Genomic DNA, 16,238 nt, shown 5'->3' on the forward strand with positions numbered 1-16,238 from the left:
CCTCTGGAGGATGTCAAGCCCCACCCTGTGCCTGCCTCCCTGCCACAGGAATCCTCTGCAGAGATTGTTCAGGCCTCTGAAAAAGGCTGAGGGGATGTTGTAGGGGACGTTGGTAAAGCAATGCAGTAGGCGTGGGAGCGCTACCATTTTGAGGAGACCTGCCCTCCCTGCCACAGAGAGAGGGAGTTTTCCCCAGAAAGCCATGGAGTTAGTGAGTGCGTCCATTGTTCTGACTGTGTTGAGAATGTGTTCAGTGTTCGGGCTACGGTGTACGGTAATACCCAAGTATTTGAAGGACGTCACCTGCCACTGGAGAGCCAGTGGGCATAAGCCAGCTCCAATATTCTCTATATCAACAGCCTTATGTGCAGGATGTAATCCTTAGTCGAAGCATAGATCCTATGTAGTTCCCTGGAAACAGGATCTCAATTCTACAAAATGAGAAAGGAGGTATTTAAAAATGAGTAGCTCCTTCACTAAAAAAACGGGTCCCAGGACAAGCTTGTGTCCTTCCAACCACTTCTAAACATTGCAAGTACCCAACTGGCTCACCTAATGGTAGAGATCAGTCGCCTCCACTTCAACCTCCTGGGCTGCCACAAGATGGAGCCCAGTAGGTCCGACACCACATATAGCTGTCATCAAGGTGTAGGCGCATCCTGATGACATCAGTGCTGAAGGTGCACTGAATGCTGATTCATCCCATGTATATAGGTTACCAAACCTGGTATGCTGCACCCCCTATCCCTTGGCTGGGGGGGGGCCTATGGGCCTCATTACAAGGTCAGTGGTAACCCGCTGGTGCGACCGGCGGGTTGCCGCGGACCTCGTCGAAACATTGTTCCACCGCCTGACTTCCTGGTACTACCGGGACATTACAAGGCCAGCGGATCGGGAAGTCAGGCGGCGGAATCGGTAAGGCCCCATTCCCATGTTGTCCAATATAATGCATTTCAGACCATGAAAGGTCCTTCATCAGCGCAATGTCTGCGAATAATGACAATCTACAGTCAGAAAATGGTAAATCCTTTAATTGTGCATGCATAAACAATGAAGAATGGAAATATGGTTCCTGTGAAAGGAAGTTTATGACTCTAACTTCTGCCCTAGAACACTTTAAGATACATGCCTAGCGAAATGATGCAGCTGCTCAACCACAATAAAGTGATATTTAATATTGTCAATGGGAATTACTGTGTAAATTCAAAAGATCGAAAAGAAAGGGATAATGTTTTAAATATTAAAATTCAGCACCAATACTATATGTGCTTATGGAGTTGTAGTATATTGAAAAGAAGGGAGACCATAAAGGATGTTAGGGCAGAATTCTCTTTTTGTGTGATATCCACACTCCTTGAGAGTCCTCCAGCACTTTTTGCTGGACACCTGGATTTATCGACTAATTCTCCTGTGTGAGTGGATACCTTTTTCCACACTAACCCCTCCTTTTACTCTGGTGTAAGGAACGATTTAGGACCCTTTTTGGGATTAATTTTCGGAGTTATTCTTCCCTCTGATTTTTAGGCATCTACGTTCTAGTGAAGCAACACACATCACCTTTTGTGCACTGTTGTCAGAAGCTCGTAGAGCTTCTCCTTCATTGTTTCTTTTCTTTCCCTGGCTTATGTTAGATAGAATTTCCTTTGGGGTGTAATTCTCCCCACTTGTGAGTTCCTCAGCACTTTTTATTTTCCTTGTGATTATAAATGTTACCAAGGACAGGGGGATACTTGTTATCCTACCTGACTTTTGTATTATGGAATCCGCATACCCCAACTTATGTTGAGTGCTGAGGGGACAGAATGGGCCTTATCAAGAATTTGGCGATATCCAGGTGCAACTACCACACAGCATTATTTGCATTAACACTGCGATGTGTGGCGCAAACAACGCCACATCAAGAGTTGGCGTGCATGCGCACAAGGATGTGGCATTAACGCAAATAGCGTCCGGCGGTAACAGTGACCCCAAAAACCCAGTGCACATTGTGTTACCATCAGCATCCCACGCTATTAGCGTGCACTAATAGCGCCGTGGGAAATGTGTCACTGCTGGAACGGGAAACAAAGTGGCGGCCATTTTGGAAATCACAATCTGCCGAAAATCACACCCCCTGGTAGCCATCCACTGCAGAAAACACAGAGAAATGTCCCATGAGCGAGTCAGGGGCAGGTTTTCTGACTCTGAGTTAACTATACGTGTGGAGGAGATAATAGGCCATCAGGAGGAGCTGTATGGGCCACAGCAGAGGAAGACACACAGCGGTGCATGCAGATTTGGAAAGCGGTCAGCCAGAAGATGACAGGGGTGGGCCGTGTCCCCAGGGATGGTGAGGACTGCCACAAGCATTTCAATGACTTGTGGGTCCGTGTTCGGGGGCTCAGAGGACAGGAGTGAGACCATGGGGACTGCAGGAGGGCCACCACCACCGGAGCTCACACCGTGGGAGAGCAGGACACCACCCTAATCGACATGGGTACGATTGAGGGAGTGGGAGGAGCGGAGGCAGGCACTGGCACCAAGGAGCTTTCTGATGAGCAACCCTCCACCCCCTTGGCAAATGCATATTGTGTCTGGTCCACCGACCCCATCCGGGGCGAATGTCTGACATTCAGTCCCTGGGGGTGCATTGCGTGTGATGTACCGCAGCCACCCACAAGCGGCCCCTGTACCAGTGCACCTTAGCGACCCCAGGAATGCATAGTAGCCGAAGTACCTCCTATGTATTCATGGAAGCACCAAGGCACACAGATCCATGGCGTGGCCACAGCAACATGTGTGCATCAAAGCCCTTTACAGCAGCATACGAGCAGTGCATTCACATCAGGCATCACCAACATGTCCGAGCTGTGCCACCCCCCCCACTCCCTCATGTAGTACGTCTCAGCAATCCCAACATTGTAAAGAACAAAGAGGTAATGCCAAGCATGATACAAAACGTGCCCTCACCCCCTGTAAAGAATGTAATGCATGAAACAATTATAAGTTGCCCTGTCCTCATTCCAGGCCCTATGTTCCCTACAGGCACGCATCCATCATCTGAGGGAACCACCCCGCTAAAGGACCGGCATGGAAAAATCAAGGAGTAGGAACACCCCAGCTCACCCCGCCACAGCACAGTCACACCGCCTCAACGGCCCCAAGCCACCAGGGAATCACAGGATGTGAAGGTAGCCACCAGTGGAAGCAACACAGAGGACAGCCACACATCCTGTGAGGAGCAGCATGGTGTATCGCTGTTGTCACCCATTCATGATCTCGATCGGGAAATGGCCACACCCCAAGGGACCCCTGGAGCAAGTGCATGTAGAAAGCCACACTCCCCATGTGGCAGCACACTAACGTTGTGTGCAAACACCATTACGCGATGAGGACACACCCTCATATGGCTCACTTGCCAGCAGCCCGTCCATCCGCGGCAGCCCCACCAGACAGGCCACCATGTCTGATAACAGCACCCACACTACCCCGCATAGAGCTGGAAGGGCACTCCGCCCCACATGTGACAACCCATAGCTCCGGAAGCAGCAGTAATGGCACACCTGACGTCATCGAGGCTCGACACTTGCGAATAGAGGGCATGGCGGTGGAGCACAATCGTCACATAAAGGTGATAAACCGTGCAATTCGGGGGGCAGCTAAAACCATAGCGGAGGATAATGCCAGCACCCGTAGAGTTGTGAAGGGGTGTACTGTGGCCCTCACTGGATTTGGGCAGAGATAACCTCCTCCGCCAGCAGCTGCAGTTGACGGCATCAATACCGTCGACCTCGACAACCCACACTGAGGGATCCCTGCAGGGTACGCCCAGGCGACATTCCTTGCGCCATCTTCAGCAGCGGTCACCAGAAGGTGTAGGACGTGGGAAGCATCTCCGTCCGTCTTAGATGGACAAAGCACTGTTGGCCTGAGGGCCAGGCACAGGGACCCACATGCACTGTGTTGGGGAGTTGGTAGCGGGAGGTGGGGATTTGTTCCATGCAAATGAAAGCCCGCTCATACTTGATAGAAAGCTCGGACATTCATGGCTGTTCAAATGCTGTTTATGTTACAAGTGATGTGTCTGAAATAATTATCTATCAACACCTGTCTGGCCAACATCCCCTCCCTCACTCCATCCCATCCCTGTGTGCATTGGCCCCGGCTACAGGCACATGCTCATCGTCACTCCCATCCCCAGGCAGTTGTGCATCAGCATTGGGGGGGTAGTGGCACATGCCTACGCCAGCAGATGTTGTGCAGCATGGCACAGGGGAGTAGCATTTACCCCACTTTTTCTGGCACATACATCAGTGTCCCTCCCGTATGGTCTAGGCACCGGAAACGTGCTTTCAGCACACCAAATTTCCACACAGACGCATGTACGGGCATGGGCAGTGTTATATGCCAACTCTGCTGGAGTTCGTGGATTCCGCACAGGGGTCATCAGCCATGTCTACTGCGGGTATCCGGAATCGCCTGCAGGGGACAAAATGTGAACATTAGGCCTAGGTTGGTTCACTGGCTGTACAAGGGATGCACATCAATTCACCAAGCAATATGGTCATGTATGTGTGCTACAGGTACATGCCTTCTCATTGCCATATTGGTATACATCCATCATCTTTAGGGACATGCACGGGCCGACCTATAAATGCAGCCTGTGTCGATGAGTAAGGTGTACTGTGGTGGGTTAAATTTGCATACACTTGGTATCAATTGACATGCAGCAGTGTTTCATGGACTATGGGCCTCATTACAACCCTGGCGGTAGCTATGCCGGTAGAAACGGCACGGCTGCCGCTGGAGTCGTTTTTTTCCCGGCGCCTGGCAATGGGGAATTACCAGGGCATTACAGCCCCGGGTGTCCAAGTAATTCCCCATAGCCAGGCGCCGGAAAAATTACTCCCCATTCCCATTTGAGTCCCATGGGAATATTCTTAGAAAAGGCTTACGATGCTTGTGTGCATTGGGCCAATATTAGCAATTGGGTGGGCTGGCTAGGCTTCATTAAGCAACCCAAGAGGTCAGGCATGTGGATGGGTGCTGAGGGAGGTCACGACAGTGCACTAGTGCAAGAGATTCTTTATGTGACCAGCTAGATTGAATATTGTTGTTGGTTGTCGCTGTATTCTATTGGCAGAGGTGTGGCAAGTCTGGTGTAAGAGGAGGTGTAAACTATTGTGTCCAGCTAGACCAAATATTTTTGTAGTCGTAGCTGCATTCTAAATTGTGTGGATGGAAAGCCATGCCTGCGGCAGACGTCCACTGAAGTGGTGCGTCTATACATACCTTAAGCTTAGATGGAGCTTATCTTTGATACTGTTGGGCAAACCAATCATCTGTGTGAAAAGAAAAGCTACCCTCATAGTCGGTTCTTGGCAATAAAGAAAGGCTACCCTCAAAGTCCTCTCGGCACAAATAGACTGGCAATCTTAGTAAGTCGTCTACGTGTGACAGACATGCTACCTTCGGTGTAGGGATCATAGGATTCCCTAAGTGCATTAGACAGGCTACACTTATAGTTTTATCATATATTTTCTAAGTTCCATAAAAGGTTACCATCAGACATTTTCTAAGTGCAATATCGGAGCTACCCGTCACAATTTCTACTAGGGCAGTACATGTCCTAGCTTTCACAGTTCTTAATGTGCAATTGACTTTGAAGTAGTTTGGCACTTGGGTCATCTGTAAGGACTGTTTCTCATTCTCAAAAATGTGCTAATTCCCTTCACCTTTAGAGACCCCCCAGAAACTTTGCTGGATTTTGAGGACTTGATTGTTTTACCTGGAGAGAGTGTGACCCTTTTTCCCCACTCTCTCATGTGTTTTGAAATGTGTTTTACTTTTGTGTTTTCTTTGGTTATGGAGTTTTAGAAAACTCCGTAGGCATCACCTTTTCATTTGTGTCACAAAGCACCCTCCGTGCAGTGGCACAGGGAAACATTTTCAGGCGTTCCCAAGGTTTAAATACCTTTTCTGGGATAAACTACTGTTTCCCAAAGTAAGTAAAGTGAAATTGACTTTACTAGTCTTTTTAACTTCCTAGACCCAGCACACCTGATCTTACAATAGAGTGCTGGACGGGTTACTTGGTATCCCCTGTGTCTAGATACTCATGCAGCAGTCAAATGCTACCCTTTCCTCTCGAAATAGCTAGTGGCAAAACTACCATGATTTTTCCCGACCGCAAACACTGCTAGCATTAAATCACGGGAGCCATGTTTTTCAAGATGGCGTCTGAGCCTCTCTGTAAGAACAGGTCCTGGTCTTCTTTTTTCGCTATTTCTTTGTGGAAATGTCCTTCTAGAGTTTGGTTCCTTTGTTCATTTGCCTTTTGGCTGGCTTCAGGAGTGAAGACCGCCTCTGGCGCCCCAGTGTCTGGGGTGGGCAGGAAGTGAGGGATGTGCCCGAAACTCCCTTTGCTTAGTCACCTAGGAGACCCAAATGCACTCTGTGGTGATTGGCTGGCTGGCTGACTGTACGGCAAGGATAGCCACCCTGCTGGGTGAGTGACAGCTAGGCTGGAATGAATGGGAGAGAACTGAATGAAAGGTCTCTTGGCTTAGAAGGCAGAGTCAACCACTGGAACGAAAGAACCGAAGACGAGCTTGAAGAGGACGGCTGCTGCAACAAATGGACCGTTGGTTTGCCCGGTGAAGCACTGCTGCGGGTCTGAATCGCTAAGTTCATCTTGACAGAGAAGCCCTGCAAGGTCGACTCCTCACTTTTGAGTTGGTGGGACCAATCAACTCGACACTAAGCCATCTGGATACCATTCTCGGAGCTGGTGCTGCAGGAAACTGAATAACCAGGGAGAGGGACACCAGCTTGTGTGCTTGACTACACCTACCGGAATAGAAAATTTGCCAGTTGCCAGCTTTTTGACCAGTGCAGTGCAGGAGTCCCCCGACGTCCTCCCTCTTGTCCCCACGACTGAGGCCCAGGAACGGTGAGATCTGCACGAACTGCCAGGAACAGAGGTCACCAGCTGCATCTTTTTCTTCATGTGTAAAGGTACTGTAAAACCAGACTGAGAGTACTTACCTCTCGCGGTGAAAGTACTTGAAACTTTCCCAACTCGCAGACCTAATCAGCTTGTGATCCAACATATAATTCTTCTTTTTACAAACTATTCGCGAGAGCTTTGGCAGAGACTTTTCTGTTTATCTACCAGAACTGCTTTATCCTATCCAAGACTTTAGCCCATTGACTTTGGCCTAGCCTATTGAATTGAATTGACTTTTCTGGTGAACTCAAAATATCTGCACTGCCTAAGAAATAACTGTATTATTTCTATGTTCTGGTAACCTATGCCTTTTTGCTCCTTCTTCAAAGTATTCTGAATGCCTCATAAACTTAAAGTGTGCAGTACTGAAGTATATGTGTGTGTGATTATATTGCCTCCTTATGAATGTTTTATAACTGACAGTTAAATAAATTGATAAGTATATGAAACCTTGAGTGTAACAGTTTATTTGAACACCTATGATTGTAGACCTCTGTGTAACATCATTACAGCTCACATTCCCTCTTGAGATAAGCCTGGCTGCTCAGCTCCGCTACCAAAAACTGTGTAGTACAGATTTATACCAAAGGTTGGTTTTGCTTACACTTGTAGTCATAGTTGTGTGTAGTGGTCCCAAAGGGTACTGCATACAAACTTTGCATAACAGACTGCATTATCACTGAATTGGAACAGGACATGCTTGCCTAAAACCTCTTTTAATTGTAGTCGACTGGTTGTCCTCCTTGAGCTTATGAACCCTATTTTGAGTATGTTTTATCAGCAATCCCCATTGCTCTTTGATTGCTGGTATCCTACTGGAATGGTTCCTCAATGTGTGTAGCCAAGGCGGGATCTAATGGACGGGAACACATTGCTGAATTTCATGCTCTCGTGGCTATCATAATATATTTCTTTGGTGAAGTAGTGGCTACCATCAAACTGTTAGGGTGCACCAGTCTCAGAAAAGGCGGGCCGGTGGGTTGTTTTGGGTTTGTGTACACTGAGTGGTGTGCGGATTGATTGTGTAGGGCGGGCCGCCGCGACAGCAGCCGGCATCTGCCTGTGGCTGTATGTACACGTGACTCAGTGTTTAGATGCGAGTGAGACTGATTCATGCGAATGATGCTGTGATGGTAGAGATGGGAGTGGAAAAGAGGATTTCAGGTTGCTGTGGGGAATAGCCAGGTTTTGAGGGCCTTTCTGAAGGAGCAATGGTTGTCAATGCAGCAGATGTGGAGTACAAGGGAGTTCCGGATGGTGAGGGGCTTGGATGGAGAATGAGGATCCTCCCAATCTGGTGGATTGTAGTGGGGGTTAGGTTAACAAGCAGAAGAGCACAACCAGATCTTGGATTTCTAGAGGGTTGATGGTGTGTAAGTTTATCCTGAAGGAATTCGGGTCAGTTTTTATGGAGGCCGCAGTGAGTGACGCATATGGCCTTAAAGGTAGTCTGTCGGATGATAGGGAGCCACTGTGTTGCACTCGGAGTCTGGGGCTGATATGTTCTCTTTGTGAGAGGACAAGGAGGAGGCAGCCAGCAGAGTTTTTGATTCTTTGGAGTTCCCTGAGTTGGTATGCCGGGGTGCCTAATTAAATGGAGGCTGCGTAGTCTGTGGAAGAGGATGATGGCAAGTATGGCAGAGATTCTGTGTCGTAGGAGAGGTACGAAACGATTTGCCTACGGATGCGTAGGTGGAAGGGGCAGGTTTTGGACACAGAGTTGTCGTGATGGGAGAGAGAGCACAGCGTGCATCTGAGATTTTTTACAGAAGTGGGTGTTGCAGGGATTGATACTAGGGAGTGTGAGCAGGGGATAGGTTGTGCATCCTTCCAAATCTGCTGTCCTTTTTAAGTCATCCCAAATGGATACATGAGAGAACTCAGTTCCTCAAAGGGGTCCGAAGCCTCCTGTGTCTAGGTCAAGAAGGTTGTTGTTTTCTGTGAAGAGGCAGAGCTGTTTGTATGTAATGCAGTCCAAGAGTTTAGGATGGTAGTTGGAAGTAAGACTGGGGTCAAGCAAGTGTTTTTTTGAGAGAGGTTTAACGTACAAGGTTTTGAAGGCCTTCAGGAAAGAGGAGAGTGACTGGTTAATGATGGACCGCGAAATGCTGCCTGTACATGTTGCTGTTAGGATGTTCTTAAGAGGAGTGGGGGGACAGGGGTTTTCAGGAGAGCCTGAAGGTTGGCTTTCAGCTAGAAGTTTGAAGAACTCATTGTGTGAGATGGGGTAGAAAGAGGAGAAGATTGGTCTACCGTGGGGAGTAGGGCTTGGATTAGGTGGAGAGTGGAGGAAGGTGCGGGGCACTGAAGCTAGTTTGGAGCGCATGGAGCAGTGTCTATTAATGATGATATTGTGAAAGTGTTCGGAGAGGGCATTGCAGAGTGATTGGGACTTAAGTGGGTTGGCTGAGCAGGAAGGCATCTTGAATTCTGTGCAGCTCCTGGCTAGGGTTATGGGAGTTTCTGAATCGCTTCCCATGGATGTTTTTTTGGGGCTTTTCTCATTTCTGTCCGGTATACCCTTGTCAGTCTTGCAAGAGAGGTTTTGTTTTGAGATGTGGGGTTGGTTCTTCCAAGTCTGCTCCAGCCAGTGTGTGAGGGTTTTGATAGATTTGAGGTGGGAGCTTTACCACTTGGGGTTGGGGCCTGGCCTCTGGGACGTCCCATTGGAGTCAGGGGGATGAGGGTGCTGGAGAGTCAATCATCAAAGGGGAGAACTTCCTAGAGTGAGGGTACTGGGAGTGATGTTAGGAGGGAGTTGGCAAGATCAGGGTTAATAGTGACTTTATTCCAGAGAGCCACAAGGAAGAGGGGTAGGAGAGGGAGGGTTGGTTTGCTGGAAGAGGGAGGATGGGGAGATCAGGAGCGAGAAGAAGATTGCAGAGTGATCTGTCCAGAGTAGAGGACGTGGAAAGGAGCAGGGTGGATGTCGGGGTTGTGGCTCAGAATACAGCATTGAGGGTGTGGCCTGTGTAGTGGGTAGGTAGAGCTATCAGTTGGGTCAAGTTGAGGGCTTCTATGTTCTCAATGACAGAGGGGGTCATGGGGTTTGATGGAGTGTCAAACCAGATGTTGAAATATCCTAATATGAGAGAGGGATGAGGGTGGCTGATAGGGCGTCGCTGAGAGAATCTGCAAAGTTCCTATTGTGGCCAGAGGGGTTGTATAAGAGTAGGAAGCTGTCTGTGGTAGAGGTGGAGAGTTGAAACTTTACTAGCAGTGATTCACAGTCAATGCTGCAGGCTAAGATATCCTTAGGGACTGTGATCTGGTGTTTGTGGTGGATTGCTAACCCTCCTCCTCTGCTGGGTCTATTCTGTACAATCAGGTACCCGGGGAGAATGGGGGAGGCCTTGCGTGCGATAGGTTCGTAGTCGTCAGAGAACCAGGTCTCACTGATGAAGAGGATGTCTGGGTTTTCATCTGAGATGAGATCAAACATGTTACATTTGTTTGTGGAGACTGACCTGGCATTCACGAGTATGCAAGAAAGCAGGTTTGGTTTCCGGTGTGGGGGTTAGTTAGGGGTAGGTGTGTTCATTGGTGGAGAAGAATGGTGTGTGGGAGGGTCTGACCAAGTAAGGGTGGCAAGGTATGGTGTAGGATCAGAGGGTGCAGGGGAGGAAGGAGGTGGCAGAGGAAAGGATGGACTGTTCAGAGGAAGGCATGGGCGATGTTAGGGATGGGGCGGGTGGTTAGGAAATTGGAGGGGCTTGTGGGTTTTGGGGGAGGGGCAGAGGCCTAGGACACGGTTGGGGGTGGGAGAAGAGTATTGGGCGGAATAGGATGTGAGCAAAGAGTTGGATCTGATGGTGCAGAGGAGAGAGCGTGGGAGGTCCTGAGGTGGCTGCGACCAGTGCCTTTTTGGAGAGTTCAGGGGTGGGGGGCAGAGGAGTGTGGGTGAGAGTGGAGGGGGGCTGAAAATGCTGTGGAGAGGTTACATGATGGACTGGTTTGACATTCGGTGTCCCTAAAGAGATCTCTGGAATTGGGCAATATCACTTACATGTGATGTTAGAGTATTGGCACCCGGGGAGACCGTCTGGCCCGTCAAGTGGAATCTGCCAATAACCACCCGCATTCGCTCAGCCACCTGTACGCCTCCCCCTGGTCTCTGACTTTTGTTTGCAGCCAAAGCTCCCTATCTCTCTTACCCAATCCCTCCCTCCCTGTGTTTCGCATAACACTCTTCTTTCCCACAGACCTGACCACTGCCTTCCCTCATACTTGCCTTGTTGACGGTCATCCCTCCTCCCCACCGTAACAATTAGCTGGCCATTCCCTCTGCTGATGCTCTACTACCGCCTGGAAATAGTGAGTTGGGCATGCACGTTCATGCCAGCAGCAAGTTGCCATTACGAAAAACCTATTAGCAAACTGAGCAAAAGCCAAAGGGTACTTTAATTGTGTCTCTGTGTTCTGAGGTGGACAGGCTGGCCGGTCAGCGGGCCGTAACCAGCCTTGACCTCCCCAGAATGTGGCACGACTTATTGGAAGACCAGCAACTAGCCTGCATTTGTGCTAAAATATTTCCAGCAGAAAATTCTAGAAGTCGTTATTTGTGCAAAACTCGGCTATTCGGTATGGGTGGGTACATGCTACAATAATACAGTTCACACCTCCATGTTTGTTTGGTATTATCTGCAAATACCTCTTTGAAACGCTTCGTGAGGGTGAACAGTCCAAAAGAGAAATACCATAATTTAATAAATCATAAATGCATTTGTTGATGTTTTTTATATATGCATTTCTATTCAACCTAAAATGGTGTTTTCAAACGGTCTTTAAAATTTACTGCCATTGAACATGCTAATGCTGTGACTCTCGTGTTAATGCAACAGGTGGTGGGGCAAAGAACAGAAGACGAAAAGTAGGAGATTCGGGAAGAACCCCCGGAAATCCAAGACCACCAAAGTCGTCAACAGGAAAAGGCACACGCGAGGTGTTTCGTGGCCCCGAGCAAGGGGTGGGCTACGGCAGCCCGCGGTGGACAGAAATGACCAACCATCTAGTAGCAGCCTCACATGCCCAGCGTGAAAGCGGCTTTGGCGATGTCGCGCATTTCAACGTATATCCCGAAGCCCCTCCACCACAGGCACTGGAGCAGTATAGCCTCGCTGAGAGGAGTCCGCGCAGTTCAAATGTTATCATGGCAGACCCAGAACAAGGCCAGGCGCTGTACTCCTGCGCTACATGTGGCAAAGGTTTCAGTAAGAAGGAAAATCTGATCAGGCACAGGAGGATACATATGGGCGTGAGGCCGTACCAATGCAATATCTGTGAGAAGAGCTTCATTCGGAACGAAAATCTTATTGTGCACAAGAGAACACATACTGGGGAAAGGCCATACCAGTGCGCCACGTGTAAAAAGTGCTTCAGCCAGCAGGGAATTCTCAGTAGGCACCAGAGAATACATCTTGGGGAAAGACCATATTAATGAACTGAATGGCAGTGAAAGTTTTATCAGAAGTGAAATCTTTCTTACAGCTTCGGAATCACAGACCGGGCACAAGCCAATGTAAAAAAAAAAAAAGCACATCACTGAATGCGCACGAGCTAATTAAAAAAACATGACCACACTAAAGGTTACAATGCAGGGGGGCACGGGCTTCATTACACACACAGAGCCATATTCACGGTCCCGCAGGATGAACAGCAACTTATTCTATTAATGAACAGGTTTTGCGTTTTGAAAATGTTGTCTAAAGCAACTCCGCTCATTAATTTTGCACATTAATTATGCAGTGTAGGAAGGATGTGATGTATTTCTAACGGGCTTCAAACAGAATTAACTGCATCCAAGCACAGATGTTGCCAATCTACAAATGGCAGATATGATTTCCCGCCAAAAAGCTGAAAAACAAAGAAACCGTGTATCAAGCAACTGTAGGAGGAAAGACAACTGGAGTGCAGGCAATTCTTAGACCACTGCCAGAGGGAGACTAACACTGGCTGCTCAAGGCTGCGGATTGCAAACCATATTGTTGACTGCATGCACAAGCAAGGAAGGTAAAACGCTCTGGGGTGTTTTGCCATGCAAAGTTGGGCTGCCGTCAAGTTTCTGTATGCACAGCGCTCATGCAAACACACACAGCAAAGCTGCCCAGCTCACCTATTGGAAAGCACGTCCATAGTAGTGTAAGGTTTCAGGAAAAAGCATTTGGATCAGGGTCCAGTCTCTGTGACAGAGAAACAATTCGATCAGCTCTTCTGGGAGACTGACTGTGGCACAATGCAAGTGGGATGAAGAATGCTTGGAACAAACGTGGTTTAATGCTGAGTAGTTGAGTAGTCTTCAAACCAGAGGCGTAGACAGGGTAGGGCCTGAACGGGCAAGGCCCACCCAAAATCTGTAACTGCCCACTCAGCAGCACTGTGTGGGCATTTACAGATGTTAACGTCACTGCAGCGGGCCCAACTACATTAGCTTCAGGACCCACTTGTTAGACAATCCTGTCTACGGCTCTGCTTCAAATATGCTCTGATTTTAAGATTGCCATGTACGCATTATGAAAATCTAATTGGCACTCTAATCTCAAAGAGGCTGTACCAATAAACTGTGCACAACAAAAGCTGGAGTCCTTCTGAACTTCTGAGGAGAACATCAATAAACTGAGTAATATGAAAGTCCCAACTCCTCAAAATATCTGCTGATAACAGTATGCTGGAAAAATATTACTGTAAGTGGCCATGATTAGGTTTCCCAAGTAAAAGAATTTAATCAATTTCCGGCATATGGGAGTTTCTTTAAATATTCCAGATAACCTTTCAGGATCTCATCAAATGGCCTCTTTTTAATTCAGGCCTTGACTCATCTACACCCAGTTTTTGGGTTGAAATTCATCAAGGGCTCATCACTAAACAGTTATTTTGCAGTATTGTCAGTATCCCAGAGAAGAGGATAATGAGATTAACAAGGGCTACGTTTAATAACGAATTGGGTGTACACATGAATGTAAAAGAATGGACAACAATTACAAATGAAGTTATAACTTTAACAATATATTAACATAAACAGCATTTCAAACACCTCAGACTCTAATTATACTCTGGGTAGAACATCAGGATTGGGTATTTCCTGTTTCTTCAAACTGTCAAAGATGGGCAGTTGATAGTGGCCCAAAATGGTCTCCATACTGGAGTGAAATGGAAGAGCAACATGCCCTATTCCCCAACGCGATCAAACTGCCTGGCAGTCTCGTTTGTTTGCATCCAGCTCTCAGACATCCATTAGGCTCTTAGGCCAACCAATGATCGGTATCTTAATGGTGATTGCTAGATTATTAATTAAGCAATGGTACCCCCTTCCAAATGCTGTACACAGCCTGGAGCCAGAGATAATAGACCAGAGGGCACTGAAGGTCTTTAACAATGGTTATAGGGCCATTAACACCTAACACCTAATATTGCTATTAGCACTCGGGGGATGCTAATAGCAATGTTTTGTGTAAAATAACACAGTGAGTGTGCAACCTGTTAATGGTATGGTGGGGGTGGTGAGTTGCAGAGATGCCTTGGGGATGAGGGCAAGGTAAGTGTGGCCCAGTAATGGTGAGGACCAGGGATTGAAGGTTATGGTGAAGCAGCAGTCGGACCAGGGGTGGGTGAAAATGATGGAGGGCAGGTGTGAGCAGCGGTTATCTGCTCAGAATGTGGGCTTAGATAAGGAATTTCAGCCCATGTTCAAAACTGGTTGATTGGCTCCCACGCCTTCCTAGGTTGTAAACATGGGGTTAGTAACCCGTTCCATGGGCTATGCTGGGGGGAGGGGGTAACAGGCCGGCAGCCTGAGTTAAAGGCCAGAGCGAAGCAAGGGCTTTTATCGAGGGCCCTGGGACGTTACACCCCAATATAACCTGTGGAACGGGTTACTAATGCCATTAGAACCCCAGGTTGCCAGTCCGGTAACCCGGGTGCTCATAGCAGTGTCTTTTCTATGAATGAACGGGACACCTTGCAGCATCCTGTTGGTTCATAGAAAAGACTGTGTAGAGATGGCTGCCACAGAGCTGGTTGACAGGGCTCCAAGCGGAGCCCCTCTTCCATTTCCATAGCGACAGGAAGAAGGAAGTCGGAGAATCAGCGGTGGGCTGCCGCGGCCACAGCCATCAGTGGTGGGAGGGACTGGGAAAATGATGTTAAGGGGAGGGGGGTGGAGGGAAAATGGGGCGGGGGAAATCCGGCTTGCATCGTGGGATTCAGCCCACAAACCGGGCAGCCTGATTGGCTTCACCCCCACCCTCGTTGCTAATTATGAATACATGTACAGACAAAGCTCTTTCGCAGGGGGACGCTACTGCTGCTCAGGAGATGGCTCTGGCCGTAGCGAATGTTGCATTCAATGGCATGTGGTTCACTTTGGAAAAAGACAAACATGCGCAGAGTTTTTTTCTTTGCTCTTCATTTCTATTTTCAAGTGTTCCTCTAAATTGATATGTCCCTCTCGGCTTCCCTGCCTCTATCCCTCCTTCACTCTCTCCCCGCCCTCCCTTTCTCTCGCTGAATCTCTTTAGACATAACGATTTGTGAAATCTGCTTGACTGCCCTTGGTGACCCAGGCTGGTCTACCTGAGCGGAAAGAAATACAGGTAATTCAGATGGGGACATTGTAAAAAGAGGCTTTTAATATTAGGGTTAGGTCTTTATTATGGTCTCTATTCTCAAAACGGTTCTGAGTCACAGGTAGGGATAAAACAGACCTCTTGCTCTGTGAGCATACACTTTTATAAACAAAAAGACAGTCCGATATTTACATAGGTGTCACTAAACACTCTTCCCTCAACAAAAGTGGTATTAATTATCACAATATTTTATTAAGATTCACACTCTGATTCCTAAGTCACACTACTAATGGCCTATTTCCTATTGGTGTAATAGGGTTGTTTGTATTGCACCAATAGGAAATAGGCCATTAGTAGTGTGACATAGGAATCAGAGTGTGAGTTGTACACACATTGTAAGATCCTTACAGAACATCTGCAAACCTTACTCACTTATGGTATTTCTACTTGTGTGGTTTTAAGCATAATGTATATGTTTTATGTACGATGATCATTTTTATGATTGTTTTATGAAATTTAGAATCTTAATAAAATATTGTGATAATTGATACCACTTTTGTTGAGGGAAGAGTGTTTAGTGACACCTATGTAAATATCGGACTGTCTTTTTGTTTATAAAACTTTATTATGGTCTATCATGTGTCGTTACTCCATGACTTAGTCCAAATGTTTCCAACCTGAAGTGTATC

The 16,238-nt window shown here is 47.7% G+C and overlaps 1 protein-coding gene across 6 annotated transcripts in view; it reads left to right on the top strand.

Annotated features, from left to right (window-relative positions):
• Positions 1-14,017, top strand: part of LOC138582123 (zinc finger protein with KRAB and SCAN domains 1-like) — a 98,206-nt gene extending 84,189 nt beyond the window's left edge. For all 6 annotated transcript variants that reach the window (XM_069653120.1, XM_069653119.1, XM_069653117.1 and 3 more), the window contains one exon: positions 11,830-14,017. In XM_069653120.1, the coding sequence (XP_069509221.1) occupies positions 11,830-12,425 (596 nt within the window). In that variant the 3' untranslated portion in view covers positions 12,426-14,017. The remainder of the gene's footprint in view (positions 1-11,829) is intronic.
• The last annotated feature ends 2,221 nt before the right edge of the window (positions 14,018-16,238 follow it).

The sequence above is a fragment of the Ambystoma mexicanum genome, chromosome 3q (assembly GCF_040938575.1).
Source record: "Ambystoma mexicanum isolate Mex_15411 chromosome 3q, UKY_AmexF1_1, whole genome shotgun sequence".
Taxonomy (NCBI): domain Eukaryota; kingdom Metazoa; phylum Chordata; class Amphibia; order Caudata; family Ambystomatidae; genus Ambystoma; species Ambystoma mexicanum.